The sequence below is a fragment of the Cenococcum geophilum genome (assembly GCF_001692895.1).
Source record: "Cenococcum geophilum 1.58 unplaced genomic scaffold K441scaffold_104, whole genome shotgun sequence".
NCBI lineage: Eukaryota > Fungi > Ascomycota > Dothideomycetes > Gloniales > Gloniaceae > Cenococcum > Cenococcum geophilum.
This window is the reverse complement of record NW_027137662.1, coordinates 168,539-186,034: the sequence shown is the minus strand read 5'-3', so window position 1 is coordinate 186,034 and position 17,496 is coordinate 168,539. Positions and strand designations below refer to the sequence as shown.

At 36.5% G+C, this 17,496-nt stretch overlaps 3 protein-coding genes across 3 annotated transcripts; all 3 read right to left on the bottom strand.

Moving 5' to 3' along the window:
- Window positions 1-6,657: 6,657 nt before the first annotated feature.
- Window positions 6,658-6,822, bottom strand: K441DRAFT_454186 (uncharacterized protein; the record flags this gene model as incomplete). Its single annotated transcript, XM_067641722.1, has 1 exon — window positions 6,658-6,822. A coding segment is annotated over one exon (165 nt), but the record flags the coding sequence as incomplete, so codon positions are not given.
- A 623-nt stretch (window positions 6,823-7,445) lies between these two features.
- K441DRAFT_691439 (flavin-binding monooxygenase-like protein-like protein) lies at window positions 7,446-9,065 on the bottom strand (the record flags this gene model as incomplete). The annotated part of the gene is made up of 4 exons (XM_067652484.1): window positions 7,446-7,760; window positions 7,814-8,173; window positions 8,239-8,951; window positions 9,008-9,065. 4 exons carry the CDS (start codon window positions 9,063-9,065, stop codon window positions 7,446-7,448), a joined length of 1,446 nt encoding a protein of 481 aa, XP_067496422.1.
- A 4,216-nt stretch (window positions 9,066-13,281) lies between these two features.
- Window positions 13,282-14,502, bottom strand: K441DRAFT_691438 (terpenoid synthase; the record flags this gene model as incomplete). The annotated part of the gene is made up of 4 exons (XM_067652483.1): window positions 13,282-13,630; window positions 13,686-13,860; window positions 13,920-14,336; window positions 14,457-14,502. The coding sequence occupies 4 exons, from the start codon at window positions 14,500-14,502 to the stop codon at window positions 13,282-13,284; spliced, it is 987 nt and encodes a 328-aa protein (XP_067496421.1).
- Between the last annotated feature and the right edge of the window lie 2,994 nt (window positions 14,503-17,496).

Genomic DNA, 17,496 nt, shown 5'->3' with positions numbered 1-17,496 from the left:
CTAACCCTAACCTACTCTAATTAACCTAGCTGATTAACACGATTATAACTAGACCGACTAAATATATAGTGGCCGCGGTAGGGGATACAACAGAGGGTATAATTAACGTTAACCACAAGGCAATTATAGAGGTTTATTTTGGAGCGATTATTAGAAGAAGTGCTACGTTTATAAGAAGCTAAATTACTAACTAACTAGGCACCCCCTTAATAGACAAAAGGAGGCATATAATAAGTTTCGCTAGAGCGCACGAAACGTTAGAAACTAAAAGGTTACTATAGCCTACTTCTAAAGCTTTCTGGTTTAATATAAAGGCGAAGAAGATCTTAAGGGTAAGGTTAATAAGGCTAAATAGCTCCTTATAGATATAGAAATTAAGGACTACTCTCCTAACTAATACTTCACTAAGTATAGTAAGGTAAATAGCACATAAACCGTTGCTGTCCTTAATAACTAATCTACGCTTTATTCTATTATAAAGTTAAATATCTTTAATAAGCTAAAGGAAAGTTCCGCGTTCTCCTTTAACGATAGATACTCGGCGAACGTCTTCTATAGTATTATGCCAGATACTAGAGCCGTAGGAGTATTAATAGTAGGAGAACCTTAAGTTTAAGCTCTTTAATAGCTTAATAGCTCTGTTTAGATTGACTAATTAACGGCAGGCTAATATATAATTTGCTTTAGCAAGGGTACTATAATCTCTTTTGGCACAATTAAGGTCCAAACCCTGTTAGGATATATTACTTTTTATATTATTCCCGCGAATACCCCGTTCCTATTCTGCATCTAAGATATAAATAAATTAGGTGTTAAGCTTAATAACCTTAAGAATATACTCGTTTAGGGAGATAATTGGGTGCCCATAGTACGCAAGTGAGGTCACCCTTAGTTGCTCCTTTAATAGCTAGAAAGGAGTATTACTTAGAGCTATTTAACTAAGTTAGAGCTACGTTAACTATACCGTCGCTTTAGTTACCTATTAGTTTATAGATTACTTAGGGTTCTTTAGCAAGTAGGTTATAAAGTTAAGGTTAAGACAATTAAGCATCTTATAAAGTACTGCTATTACTGCCAAATAAACTAGAAGTCCCCTAGCCGATTTAAGTTTACCCTTAAAGATAACTACAACTTTAACTTCTATATTATTATTAATATTATATATCTTAGCGGTAAGCCAGTACTTTAAGTTGTTAACTCCTTAACTTTCTTTTAAGCCGTACGCTTTCTAAAGGATATATTAGCTAGGAACGCATAGGATACTCTCTAATTATGCTAGATTAATATCTACCTAGGACCCCCTAATTGAGTTATTTATGACGTAAAAAGGAACTTCTTATCTGTAGAGTTTTAGTAATAGGTAAAGGTAATAGAAATCGAGGTTAAGGAAGTCCCTATTAAGGCATATAATAGTATTGGAAAAGTAGAACAATATTATACGCCATTACGCCAAGTATATAAGATTATTTCTTTAGAACTAGAGGGCGCTAGTAAAGAGCTTATCTTATAGATAGCTATTAAGGCTATTAATAATTCCGCTAGCCTAAATAGGCTCGTACCTACGTTACTAGTCTTTAGCGCCTACCCTTAGATAACTAACAATTCTTTACTATCTCTATCCGTTATGTAATAAGCTAAGGCTATTTATAAGGTAATAAAGGAGGTACAACGTATTTACGCTACGCGCTAGGTTAATAACGCACTAGAAATAAGAAATGGCCTAAATACCTTAACTACGCTTAATCTGCCACTCTAATCTAAGGTACGCGTATAGCGTAAAAAGGGAGGATAGTTAGGCCTATATAAACTTATTACAATTAACGGTTAAACTTGCACTCTTTAGATACCCCATAGACCCACTTAATTCCGCTTAACCGTTGTTAAGCCCTACTATAGGGATAATAGTTTTAAGCCTTTATAGGATACCCTAGAGGATACCCTAGAGAAGAACTATAATTAACGTACTCTAGAAGGCGACTATAATTCTAATATAATTATAGCAGATATGCCGCAACTATAACGCGGTAAAGGTCGCCTAAAAGAATTACAAAATCGCTAATATCTTATTAATTTTAAAGGGCAATTTATTGCCGCCATTAAGAGTAAAGTTAAGTTGTTAATGGCCTTTATAACAGCTAAAGAGAAGGTAGACTTTAAGCTCGCAAAATAACTCTAAAAGGGAGGTCGTATTATAACTCTAAGAGCTCCTTTTTAAGCATCTAATAAGTAGGAGATTAACGGTCTTATTATAAAAGGAGTCTTTAGATTTAAGAAGTATAACCCTACTAAGTTTAATAGAGTTCGCATCTTTAAGTTAAGAATAGTTAATAAGATTAAGGGTAAAGCTACTAATACCCTATTTAAGAAATTAAGGCTTATTATCTAAGGTTACAACAATAATAGTAAGGAGGTAATTCTTACGCAATTTCCTATAATTTAACGAGCTAGTCAGCGAGTTATTATTGCGCTAGCTCCCTCCTTAATAAAGAATAGAATGGCGGTCTATCTATAAGATATTACTTAGGCCTACACCCAATTAGAAACGTACCTTTAGTGCTTAATATTAGCATACCTTCTAGAGCAAATTCGCCACCAATATCCTAAAGATACGATCATAGTTGTACTTAAGCCATTATATAGAATTGCAGAGGTAGGAACTCACTAATGGGCTACTTATAGCAAGCACTATAAAGAGAAGCTTCTAATAACTACTTCTATATTTAACCCCTACTTCCTTATTATAACTACGGGAACTCTATTCGGAATTATCGGTATATAAACTAATAATATAATTATCTTAGGAGACGACTAATTCTTAGCTCTTAAAGAAGATAAGCTAGTAAAGGCAAATCTTATAGCAAAGCCAAAGGAAAGACTTAATTTAACAATATTACTGCTCTTTAATAGATGTATTCTCTCCCTAAACGATGATTCTATTGCTTTACGCCAAAAGGGTTAAGGCAAGAAAATTAACGTTATTAACGTTAATTCTCTAAAGTAAGGATACGTGGAGTAACGCGCTTATAAAGCTTATATTACTTTTATCTGTTAACCTAAGGCTTCCTTTAATCTCTCTATTGCCGCTTAACACCAGAAACTAACTAAGGATAACGTTCTTGCCCTAAATAAGCGTCTTTCTTAGCAAATAAACCATCTTAATTGGGGANTACTCTATGTACCTATTAACCTTCCTACCGCTAAGCTCTTCGTATTTATTAATAGGTCGTTTAGAAATAATAAAGATTTTAGCTCCTAGCTAGGATATAAGATTATTATTATAAACGAATCTACTAGAGAGAATAACTTTATAATCTACGGCAACCTTATTTATTAGAGCTTAACTAAAAGTAAGCGCGTTACTCGAAGCGTTCTAGCATTAGAAATATATAGAATAGTTAGCGGAGTTAATATAGTAATTGCAATTGGAACTACCCTAAAGATAATTATAGATTAACTCGAACTTCCTATTATCCCTATAATTGTATACACTAACTTATATTCCCTTTACGAGTGCTTAGTTAAGCTTGGTACTATAAAGGAGAAGCGCCTTATAATTAATATTATGGCACTTTAACAGTCCTACAAGCGTTAAGAACTCTTTGAGATTTAATAGATTAATGGCTAAGATAACCCGGCAGATATAATAACGAAGGTAAACCCAAATAAGGCACTAGAGACATTTATTAATATAAATACTCTACGTATGTAAGTTAAAGGTTAGGTTAAGAGGGAGTAGGAGATATAGTGAGGGCCGCTAAGGCGCCAATATAGCTGGCAGAATTTGGCAGAATATGGCTGACAGAACTTGGTAGAATATAGCTAGCAGAACTTAACAGAATATAGCTAGCAAAATTTAGCAGAATATGGCTGGCAGAACTTAACAGAATATAGCTAGCAGAATTTGGTAGAATATTATAGCTAGCAGAGTACGGCAGAATACGGCAAAATATGGTAATATAGCGGGTGCTAGTACCGTTACAGCTTAATTGCGTTATTTATATGTAGAGAGCAACCATAAAAGAAAAGTTACCAGTGTTGGGAATAAGGCACGTAGTTATCACGTGTTACCGCGGCACTAGCGCGGTAAGAAACCTTAGGTTCCTTACCCTTCCTTATTCTAGAGAATAACAAGCTTTTAACCAATATCACTATACCTACTTAAGTAGTAGTATTGGTAAGTTACCCTGTGTAACTAACAATTTATATACAGTCCTATTGCAGTAATATACTAGTATTCTACCTAGGTTTTAGCAGTGGCTATCCCTTAATATATTAGCATCTATTTAAAATCTAATTTATATAAGGAACACTAAAATATTAGACCCTTAATTACGCGTATACTTACTATATTTTAAATATAAAATGTATTAAATTCCATTCTATAGAAAAGACAAGTTTTAGTTATCTTATATTAAACGGCTAGACTTTAAGGAATAAGCTACATAGATTGTTTTATATAAAATTTTATAAATATTACTAGCCCTATATTCCTAAGTATAGTAATTTAATTTAGTTAGTTTAATTAGTTAGTCTTTATTAATAAATAAATAAATATAAACTAATATATTAGGAGGGAAAAGAGGCTTTTATTATACTATATTAAGAATTCTTATTACTTTTACTATTATGCTAAGATGTATAAACCGCCTAAAAATATTATAATTAAAATAGCTAGGAGAGGTAAACTGTATAAGCAAAGAGATTAACTAGAAAAGGCGTTAGGGAATCTATTAAAAAAGATAATAAGGAGAATAGTATATAAGAGAAAGGCGGGTTATACTAAAAATAGAGATTCTAAAAAGCTTAAGGAATAAGAATTTTTTATAAAGACCTTTGCAACTATTTCTATTCCTTTTAGTACCTATTGAAAGTTAAAGCGCTAATTAAAATCCCTTTAGCTTAGTACTTCGTTTCTATTTAGTCGCTCTTACACCAAGAACCCCCTATTACTGTTTATTTATAAATAAACTAACTCTTGCATATTGGATTAAAAATCGTTAATAATATATATAGTAGTTCCTAAGTTAAGGATAAAGCTGTTACAAAGCTTATAATTAGAGGCTGTATTATAGGCACCTGCTTAATAATAGTAAAGGCTCCTCTACTAGGCTCTTAAGAGCTCTGCTTATTACTATCCTTTAGCTTTTTATTAGCTTAATTATCCTTTTTAATTTACTTAATATAACCCTTAATTTTAGGTATTATATTAGCGATCTTCTTATCTACTTCCTTCTAGATTTTATTACTTAGTTTAAACTAAGATAGGTAAGGATTTAACTCTATTATACACCAGTATTTATTATAGTAGTAACGTTTTCTACATAGGCATTGTGGTACCTATTACCCTTCCTTCTTTTACTTACTAATAATTTAGACTTTAATCTAGACTTTAAATTTAGTAACTTATTTAGCTTATTCTTAAAGGTAACTATAGAGGATCTTTATAGGTTCTTGCCTTTCTAGGCAAGCTCCCTATAACGGCAGTTTTAGTATTTTTAACTAGCTTAAAGAAGGTAGGAAGCGTCTTCTCCTACTTACGCCTATTAAGCTTATTCTTCTAATATTCTAACTAGCTTAGTATAATTAATTTAACTACGTATATAAAGTCTATTACTAAATAATTACTATCTACCTTAGGTAGAGCTAGCTCCTTATACTTAGTATATACCCTCTCCTACTCCTATAAGTAGACCTTAAAGTTCTAGTTCTAAGGCGCTTTCTTAAGCTTTGTATATTAGGTAGCAAGTTAAAGTTTTAGGCGTAGTTAGACGGAGTAATTCTCTGCTTAAGCGACACTAAGACGTTATAGGTAGTGTTGCATTTAAATATATAGATAAGATAGGTGTATAAGATAGAGCTTAGAATCTAACTACGTAACGTATTAAGAGCTAATAGCTATATTCTATATAGCTTTAGGTTATCCCTAGAGTCCGACTTAAGTATATAGAGCTTCTCCTTCTCGTCCTTATCTAGGTCTAAGAGCTTTATCTTCCCCCAGCTATTAGTATCCTTTAGTAAGGATTAAATAGGTTCTTTAAGCCTTGGTAACTTAGTCTTAGGTATTAATAGGTTAACATACTTCTAGAGACGATTGTTATTAGCTTTTAACTTAATAACCTTAATCTATTTATCCTAGTTGTTTAGGCTTATAAGGATTACGGATAAGATAGTAATAGGTAGGGTATCTTGTTAAGAGGTTATTATAGGTATCTATAATTAAGACAATAATAGAAATTAATAGGAATAAAAGACTTTAAATTAAAGATAATATAGTAGACGGCTTAGGCTTATAACTATTAAACGGATAATTAAGAATAAGAACTCCGTTTATTAAAGAGGGCTCTCGAAGCTCTCTATATATATTAGATAGGTCGCAAAATAGACGGACGACTCCGTCGTCTGTCAGGTAATAGAAATAGGTAATGAGACATTCGATGAGACATTTAGTCATAAGTTAAGAGACACCTAAGAACATAGTTCGTATAGACGATCTAGGTCGACAGACAGTAGTAGATGGCGGTAAGGAACCTTGATTCAGGTCAACAGGTATCTTTCCAGCATCTTGGTGAAAGAAAATGTTATCATCATCAACATTGTCCAGAATCATTAGCTACTAGCCATTTCTCTCATCAGAGAGCTACCGGGACACCAGCGAGGGATGTCAGATCGTGGGTCAGCTCGACTAGGAAGATTGAGCCGGTCAGCAAGATCTATGTAAGCCTGTTCAAATCTAGAAGCGTTGCCAGCACATATCCAGAGCACTGAAATATGGGGTGAACTCTGCTGAGTTCTATAAGCATACTCGATAGCAATCTGACACTTGCTTCGGCAAGCTCTGCCCGCTCATGCCTTTTAAGACCGAGTTGCTCCCAGACCTCCATAGTACTATTGAAACCGCTAGTATACATTCAGAAATAGCAAAGTAGCGATTAGAAACCCATATTAACAGAGAAATGGTACGATAGAATAAGCAAACTGCATCACAAACATCAGATGTCAGTACCTCCCAAGGAAGCCGAGGGGAATACGCTTAACAATGTACGGAAAGAGTACTCTCAGTAGGATGTAGGTACTGAGCATCGCTGTGATAGACATCACGAATAAACAGAGCATCCGCACCCCGTCTTTTAATAACTTCTTCCTTCTCAGAGTTGTGATATTAACATGTCTACGTTCATCTCTTGCCTTACGGTCTGGACCTACACCAGCATATATCTCTGGGAACATGGGTCGGAACCATTCACGTACTAGTCGTACAGGTCCTAGGATACCTCCTACATGGCCTGTCCGTAGACCCATGTCATCGAGCAGAAGGTCCGTATAGAGAGTAGCGTGCGGCCCAATGTGGACACCTTTCGCGCCGCGCTCCCCAAATGATTTAGTTTGCCAAAAATGAAAGTAGTCAATCCCTGCGTTCTAATCAGTGAAAGTGAGACAAGGTTAATTTAAGCCATAATACCTTGCTCTACCGACTGCTGGTCTGGAAGATGAATTGCTCCGGCGAAGTAATCCGATATCCAATGCGCGGTGACATGTGCGACCGTTGGGCCCAGCAAGCTGTATGCAAATCCATTAAAAGCGATATTGCGACAAGGTCCCTTGCCGTCGATTCCCTCAGCATTCTGTTCGTGAATTGTCCCTGGAGGAGCAGCGAGACGATGTAGTCTAATATAAGGGAGATCCGTCTTGTCTTCAGTGCTATCTTCAGGAGCTAGAAGTCCCAAAATTCGAACTGTTTCATCCGAGAAGAAAGGAAAAGCCTGCTCACCTAGATCAGCACCGCGCTTGCATATTAGCCACCAGCCATACTTACCAACACATAACCTGTAGCGAGCAGTACGTTATCGGCGTCGAAAGCGTCTGGCCTCTCTCCGTTCACCTTCACGTATACTTTCTTCCCCACCATACTATCAATAGTGCCTTCGACAATTTTAATTTTCCCACTCCGCACGCAGTCTATATACCCTGATGGCTCCACATGTAATGCTCCTGACGATGCTCTCGCCAGAGGGTATTTCGGTATGGTCTGTGGTAGGTCTTGCTGGTTCAAGGATTTGACAAAGTCGTCCGTGATGATGTCGGATATGAAGCCAGTGACCCATCTCCCGAATCGAGTTTCTGCGATCATCCAATGGAACAGATCGGGATGCTTCGCAAACGGTAGCCATGAATTCTGTCAAGGTAAACGCTAGGACTAAGGGTATGCTTTGAGTGACAGCAGTGTACGTAAATACTCACCACGAAACGCGAGAAGAGCAATTTCTCGAAAGGAACCGTTCCTCGTATGATCTTTCGGGGTGAAAGCCAATGAGGCCTTCTATAGACCAATGTCACAAGCATGGCTTTTCGGTCTTTAGTCCTCCAATGCCCCTTGGCCAATATTGTTGCAAGGTCTAGCGCAGATTTCCCTGCTCCTGATATAACGACCCTTTCGGAGTTGGCGAGAATGCTGCGAACTCCCGGATTGCCCATCTCAGAGGAATGGTATATGTTACCAGCATATTGTGTGGTTTGCGAAACAGTCAACGGGTTAAAGCTCGTGTGGTAGAGGCCGGTACAAATAACAACATGGCTAAAATTTCTTTGAAAGTCTCCCGTGGCTGAGACTCCCTTCACCGTCCACACTGAGCCCACCCGGTCCCAATATATCTCGTCAACCCGAGTCTGGTATCGAATTAGCTTTGTGAGGCTGTAGTACTCCGCGTAATCTTGGAGATAGCGATTGACATCTTGAGCGGAGACGTGTGCGGCTGATGATCGCATGCCGACAGGATATTGGAAGTCTGGAATCTCGTATGTCCGCAAAGGGGAGTTTGTTATAAGACCTTCGTATATACGATTTGATGACCATACACCCCCTAGAGTTGAGTTCTTCTCGAATACTATAACAGAGTCGAAGAAATGATTCGAATCGTGAAATAGGACCCTGGCCGTTATGAGACCGTGGAGGCCTGCAATTTTGTCAGTGAATCCGCCAATGATGCAGGAAAGGAAAGCACTAGTGTACCGGCGCCGATGACTAAAACATTCCGATTTACGCTCTCTTTACTCGCGGTAGAAGTCATTTAATCTGCTACAAGCTACGATTCAAATCACTCGCAGTATTATAGATTTTGTAATATCGACAAGTGCCATTTAAGACTTAAGGACAAGTTACTGCAACTTGGGCAAGATCATCTGAAATTCCCGCATCTGGAGAGGAAAAATAAATTTCCTGGGCAAACGATCTGAGCACGTCTCTTTTAGTGTCGAACGCCTAGTTGGCCCAAAAGAACCGGTCCTTTTGGCGAAGCCAAATAGGACGTATTTTATAGTCAGACATTTAGACAACGACTGTGAGTAACGGGAAATGCATTGATAGTATCAGCAGAGTAAGTCTCGACATGGATGGCAATGAATACAGCAGGGTGGGCGAAAATCCGTATCGATAAGATCGATACGATACGCGAGATCATATCATATCATATCGTATCAATCGATCTTTTTTGATCCGCTACCAAATAAGCGAGTAATTATAGCTAAAATATCAACTATTTACCAACGTCCTTAGCTTCCCTACTAATTAGGTATCTCCTTTTTGCCCTCTCTATTTATACTTCTTCTTATATAAAATACTATAAAATAAAATAAAAGTGGTAAAAAAGAGAGGAGATTGAATTTAGTAACTTTTATCTATTCCTCGTTATCCTCTAGTGCTCCTACTGCCGCCGCTATAGGCTGAGAATTTTTATTGTACGACGAATATCGAGCCCTATGATCCCGCTACTTGCAATTTCTATAGCACCCACCACAGAACCCTGGGAGACTCTAATACTTAGTGAAGGGGCGAGGGCCTACTGGACGACGCGGAGTCGCCGTATAAGCCTCGCATGGCTAATATTAATTAGCTCTCTACCTCGTACGAGTAATATAGGTTACTTATAATTGTATTTAGAGATCTATGGCTCTGAACTAGAATCGCATTTATATATAAGGGCCTCCCTGTCTACACCTGCTTCTCTAATACCCCCCCCACCTAAGCCTCCATATTAATCGCCGGTAAAGCTTCTGTGACGGCGCTGGAGCGCGTCACCTAGTCAGGGGTTCGCTTAAGACTTGGCATATGTATATAGACGTGGCCTCACCACCTTCTCTTGCTCCTTAGCTTAATATCTTCGTAATACAGCATTCGTTCGCTTGATCTTGCAAGCATTCGTTCAAGTCTCTGTTGAGACATTTGTTCGATGGTTCGAGCCGTCACAGCTTCTACCCTTTTTTGCTTATCCTAAGAGTAGTTAGTTATATAGGTATGTTGTACGGAGAGGAGAGTTACTTATAGTATGGCAATATTGCTGGAGAATCTCTTGTACGGTAGAACGGGAAGTATACTAGATAATTATATTTCCCGATTCCTAATAAAGGATAATATTAGTGGGATTTAAACTTATAATCTATTAAGTTTAAAGTTAGCATATATTTACATACGCCACCTACGCGCCTTTAGTGGTTACCTTTTGCCTAAAATTATTTTATTTATATATCTTATACCCCTACCCCTTAGTATTATATAATATGTCTCTTATATACCTTCCCTTATACGACTACTATATTTCTTTTATTTCTCCTTTTATCCAAAATCTAGCTATTCTCTTCTAAAATTTTACTCCTATACCAACTCTTTATATACTCTATTCTTTTAACACTTGATATTCTAAGCTGCATCCTTTCCTATAATATTATACGACGTCCTCCTAAAAATACTCTCTCTGGTTCGTCGCTTATAGCTGGAATTAAAAGCACTTCTCTTGTAAAGAGTGAAAGCCGCAGCTAGCGCTTTATTTGTTGTTCTTAAGACTACTACTAAAGTAGAGAAACTTTAATTTTGTATAGTGCTTTAGAGTAGTAGTCCTTATACTTGTCCTGGCTTGCTAGTTAAGTAATATTTTTATTTAGCTTGTTTACGATTTAATTATACTCGTTAAGTTCCTTATACTTATCTTGTAATAGCTTATTATACGATATTGTCTAAAGAGAGGTAATAGGCTTCTTTAATTCTTGGTATTTTTCCTAGAGCCGTTAGACCTTTAGAAGTATTATTTTCTGCTACTCCTTCTTCTAAAATGTCTTAATATACTTTATATAACGATTTGGGTGAAAAATAAGTGTAGCGGCGTAAAGAGGCGAGTTATCTGTTCTCTGGTAGTACTCGTTAAACTTCGCCTATGTATTCTTTACTTAAAGTAAGAGAGCTTTATTTAATTTAAAGAGTACCTATTATACGATATTAGCTTTAGCTTAAAATAAAATAGCTAGAAGAAGAGGTATATAAGAGAGTTCTCTATATATTTAATAAGCATATCTATTATAAAGAGTACTCGATTAAGTGTTGTATGATCCCCTTATGTGTCTAATATTGTACGGTAGAATGGCTTTAGAAAGGTATAAGTTGTATAAAGAAGCTTCTAGTCTTGTAGCGAGATATAATCCTCCTTAAGTGTATTAAAGTTGCTCTTAATATAGTTATTAATTCCTAACTTGTGCTTAAGTGAGACGCTTAGCATTTAATACTAGCTATTCTATTTTATATAATTATTAAGTGGAACTCGTCTTCTAACTAAAGTCTTAAACTCCTTTATACGACTTGCTAAGGCACGGAAGTGTACTATAATATTATAAAGCTTACCAAGTGGGCCTATTGCTTAGAAAGCCTATTTCTGCTTAATCTCTTCCTTACAACTCCACTCCTTTCTACTTACGTTATTCCTTTTATACGACTTAATAGCCTTAAGTTTAAGAGTATCTTTAAAGAGGAAGGCCTAGACGGCGAGATTAATAGTATACCCTTAGCAGCGGATACGTTGTTGGATAGGATCCTAGGTAATATTCTTATTATTAGCGAGATACTTGTGGACCGTATAATAGAGAGTATCATTTATTGTAGAATTATCTGCAATAATAGCTCTAAGCTTTTATATAATCCTATATTCCTCTAGGACTAAGAGAAGAGTATTCTATTATTTAGCTCTACTATAACTAGGTACTGTATAAAGGGCAAGAAGAGCTTTTATCCGGTTTTCCTAACTATTAATAAAGTGGGCGTAGACTGCAAGAAGAAGGTAGTTATTTAGGGACATCTAGATATTAATAAAAAGATAAATACTTATTAACGCTAATTAAACTTATCTTTATACGATGTCTTTCTATAACTAGAAGGAACGGGTAATTATCCAAGAAATTTCTATATACGTTATTATTATTAAATTAGACGACTTTAGGTTAAGAGCCTAATAGAAGATATAGAACTCTTCCTACTATATAATCCGGAATAGAAGGTTTTATACAATAACTAAGTTAATAAGAGCTTACTAGATAACTTCCTTATTTAGAACCTTTATAAGGATTATAGAATTAACCTCGTCTATCCTAAATTCTAATGCTATTTATACCCAAAGTTCCTAAAGCTTTTTAAGTGCTTGCTCCTTTATATAAGGCTAGTTTAAGTTAATAGAGATTGCGTGGTCTTTCGCAAGGTGTTTTCTTATATTTGTAGTTAATAGTGCTAAGTAACTTTCGCACTAATTATAGTATATAAGCCTTCGGTTCTTTTTATCGTATATTAGCTTATTTTTGTATAGTAGGCAAGTAAATTTATAGACTGGAGATTAAAGCTAAGCCTGTTGTATGCTAGAGCTCTTAATTAAGCTAGGAGTATTTTTAAGAAGAAATAAATCCGCTTCTAAAGCCATATTTCGTATAATATTGTGGTAGGAGGGGTAGTAGGTTTAGTAAAAGAAATTTTTATAGGGAATGCCAAGGAATATCACGATACTTTAATACGATACGAGATATCGTATCGATTGTGGATCGTCGATCGTATCGAGATAAGATTAGATTTTCGCCCACCCTGGAATACAGTCAATCGCGTCGGTAGATTGCCGCTAAATGGGCTATTCCGATATAAAATCGAAATAGAACCCGGTATCGAAGTCGGGATTCTCCATGGAGGAGTTTTTGCTGGCCGGGTTTTTTCAGAAGTCATCACCTGCAGGTTCACCAATTCACCATAACTTGGTCCTAGCTCTGCCCAGCAGTACGAAAGACAGAAGAATTTTCCTTGGGGTGTGGCCCTGCTTCAAGCAAGGACACCAGCGGCGTTATACGCCAAAAGGCCTATGTGATAGCAGTAGGCAGTAATTACACCATGGTAAAATGCAGAGCTACAATCTTAAAAGTCTTCGGTGAATTTGGGTAGAAGCTTCAATAGATACGATTTTGCATATATTTAGTTGAAATGGAGGTCTTTTAGAAACCAGATCCAAGATTCATCTTCTCCTGGCGACCCCATATTGTCACAAACGGTGAAACTTCACCCTTCAGCGACTTTACCCCGGCCAGGCACGCGCTCTTGATCTCGCTACTGTATAAGACTGTGAGAGCAGCTCTGATATGCTTATCTCTGGTGGCACTGGATTCCCAGCGTCCGCGAAATACTTCTTTGATTATTTTGCTAGCCGTTGGTGAAGCGTAAAGCGCTAGAACGGTCGGAAATGAGTAGTCGCCGTTCTTGAGATCTTCTGCCAAAACACCCTTAGCAGCAATGACGTCTGAGGAGTAGACATTCTTGCAGTCATTCTGAAGATGACAGAACCGGCTATAGGTAGCCGTTAGCAATGGAAATCATGTGTGAAAGAATGAGATATCCCCACCCAATCAGACTCATCAGCTCATCCTTCTCGTGATTACCAAAAACCAACTGTCCAGCTAGCCTGAATAGTGCGCCTGTCTTTAGGCACGCACTATGTCTGTAGGTCGCTAGGGCCTGCGTCTGGTCAGGGAAGTCAGGGAAGCCATCTCGGCGCCACACGAGGGAGGTGTCTTGTCCTAAATGCCCCCTGAGTTCGCGTGTCTAGGGAGTAGGTTTAATGGAGGGAAACGCTAACCTTTGCGGATTTGAGTTAGATTGTCGAAGATGTGCGGGATCATGGACAGCCTCTGTTTTATACAGATATTGATCACTTCCGAGAGTCGAAGGTAAGCACGGTTGATGGTCTCGCTGGTTCCGTAGATATGGTGTGCTGCTGGCTTCCCTTTTCGTAGGATACTGTTGTCTGCCACATCATCCACTAGTATGGCGCTGAAGTGAACTGAGTCCAGGAGTTCAAGAATGAGTCTGAATAAACTGGGATCCCTTGCCTCGAGCGTGGGATCTAGGATATTGACTATCTTCTTGAAGTGACAGCGGCCATAAACCTGGAGAATATATTCGTAAGGACATTCAACGTTCCCACGAGTAAGTCGTGGCACGACTTCTTCTCCAACTTGTGGGGTAGCACCTACCCAGGAAGCTGTCTTTTCAGCTGGAGGGAAGAGAGGTTACCATTTCTTATTGCTCCTAAGGACCGTAAGCAGAAAAGGCACTGAGAAGACGAAAATTGCAAGAAGTTTGTAACGGAGATAGAAAGTGCTAAAGAAATTACTATAGAGCATTGACATGAATGTAGTTTTCTGCCAGAATACAGACATGATTAGAGCTGCTCGTACTTCCAACCAGACAGGAGTCGCGAATTTCCGTGTCTTAGACTTATAAATGTTTGGCCAGCACCTTGTGTTGGCTGAAAAGTGTTACGCCGGCTGGCAAAACCTGTCAGTTCAACACAATCTACCTAGTAGGAAAACACAGGGCTCCCAATGATGAATGAATGTATATTCATACCACTTATCGTATTCATATCACTAAGAGCCTCAAGATATTCATTATCGCGATAATTAGTATCTTATATAAGCTATATCACCAGTCTTAGCAAAGTATTAAATTACTTAGAATTCTTCTAAATTACCACCTACTCTACGTACTTATGTATAGATATATATTAAAACGCGGCGCGTATTTATAGTTCTTAGCAAATACTTTACTATAAGCCACTCTTTTACACTACTACTAAAGCTTTGAAATATCTATGTATATTTATAAGCTTATGAATATTCATAGGCAAATATTATATTCATATCGCTTACTATTATTAATATTACCGTGATAAGCTTGTAAATAACGTTATCGCCGGGAGCCCTGGGAAAACATCTTATAGAATTTGATATCTCTAGTAAAAATGGCCGCTACCTAGAATTTTCTATCGGTCAGATTAGATCGGATTAAATCGGATTAAATAATTGCGCGGACGAGGGTTCTCGTCAAACAAGGAGGCTCTGTACGTATGAGGGATGTAAAAGCAGTTGGCCCCCACCTCCGTTAAGCCTCTTTGGGAGCCTTATGGATCCCAAGTTTTCTTCGGAGGGAAAGAGTTTATGTTCGGCGTGTGTGCTTAGCGGAGGTAGCATGGGGATAGCCTCATTAATATTCGAAGTACTTGGGGCCCCCCAAGTGTATGGAAGAAGACTCGTAGCTTTGACGAGGTCCCCAAGCTAACTAGTTTCCACCAACGCAATTTCCCAAAATTAACTCACAAAGGCGTGTTGATTCGCAGGCAACCCAATTTAGGTGTCGGAGATAATGGTATGAAGGTGCAGTGTGTCAGGGAATGCCTTCAATTCAGAAATCTTTCCATGGTATTAGATTTCAAAAAATACCGCAATATCTAGGATGTCTAGGTGTCGGACGAACTCGTGTGTAGATTGATCTATAAAGAAAACGAGGCTATATATATACGATGAATAGGTCACAAGTACCCCTGATCTAACGATAATATAGTAGTAATCGGCACTAGGTCGATACACCCCCATGGCTTTAAGCTTCCGGTAGGTAGGTTAAAGCTATATCACCAGTCTTAGTATAGTATTAAATCATATCGCAATTTAAAAAATTTCTAACGGTTATACATTTCTTGTATAAGCCCCTCTTTATAATTAATTAATAATTCCTTAAAGCCTCTTATTTAATTAAAGCTAGAAGAAGAGAAGGAGAAAAATAGTAAAATTATTTAAAATTAGGCTTAATATAATCCCTTAATTATATATTTCTACTATTAACTATTGTTTTTTATTATAATTTTTTATAATTTACTAATTTTTATTAATACTATAATATTACCCCCCTATTTAAAAAGCCTTCCTTTAGGCTTTATATATTTGTATTAAGTTTAGACCTATATTACTCAATTATTTTCTAAACTTAAACACTTAATCTATTCGGTTACCTACTTAATTTAAGCTACCTACACCTAATTAATTAAAGTTGATCACCTCTATATATATAGATTTTAATATATTAGCCTTAGCCTTTTAAACAAATACCCTCTTAAATTATAATTTTATCTCTCTTGCCTTTATATATATCTCTTCCTTTTTTACTTTACCTATCCCTTACATAGATAGGGTATTATATTTTATGGCCTTACACGAGGTTAAGAATATTAACTTTTTAGTATCTAAATATAAATAAATAACTTCTTTAATTAAATATATCACTAAAATAGTATATAACTATATAACTATATATCTAATAATAAAGATCTTATACAGCCCACTTAATACTCTATTTCCAAAAATTGGGTTATAAAAAGGCTATTGCTAAAGCCTAGACCGCTACCTACCTTAAGCCTCTCCGTATACTTAATAAAAACTACTATAGCTAGCCAAAACTTCTAGTATATATTAACAATCAGGATCTTACGCAACTATTTAGGTTATTTTAAATAAATAAATTAACTAATTGACTTATAAAATATACAAATAAGAATGCGGAGCTACACTTAATTATTTAAAAAAAAGATTACCTATATTGATGGAAACCTATATCTAGGTAGGAACTTTATATATATTTAGTGATATTAATTGTTAGTCTTATAAGGTGATATCACGTATCTACAAGTTGTAGGTAGTATGATAATTGTTATTATATATTCTTCTTTTTAATTAAGGGCGAAGGGCTTAAGGCTCTTCGCTACGCTAGTGTCGTGGCAATACGTAACAGCAACTTACCTTATATAGCGGCGATTTGCCTTATTCCTAATACTAGCAACTCTTCTTTTATAGTTGCCATCTATATATACTTATAGATTGCTACTATATAAAGATATAAAGCCAAGGAGAAGAAGGAGAAGAGGAAGGGCGTTAGGGTTTAACGCGAAGATAAGTAGCTGCTAAGGCGCTAGTAGTAAGCGAGCTAATAGCAATTTTCTATGCCAGGTATAGAAAATCCTAATTGGCTAGCTTAATAAATAGTATCGGCAGAACTCTATACCGCTACCTAAATTAATTAGGCGTAGCGCTCTTAGTAAGAATCTAACTAATTAGATAACTTTAACCGGCGGTTAAAGTTTTATAAGATCTTAACTTTTTTAAGTTTCCCTCTTAACCTAACCTTTAACTTATATATATAGAGTATTTATATTTACAAACGTCTCTAGTACCTTATTTAGGCTTACCTTTATTATTACATCTACTAGGTTATCTTGGCTATTAATTTATTAAATCTTAAAGAGTTCTTAACGCTTATAGGATTGCTAAAGTGCTATAATATTAATTATAAGGCGCTTCTTCTTTATAGTATTAAGCTTAACT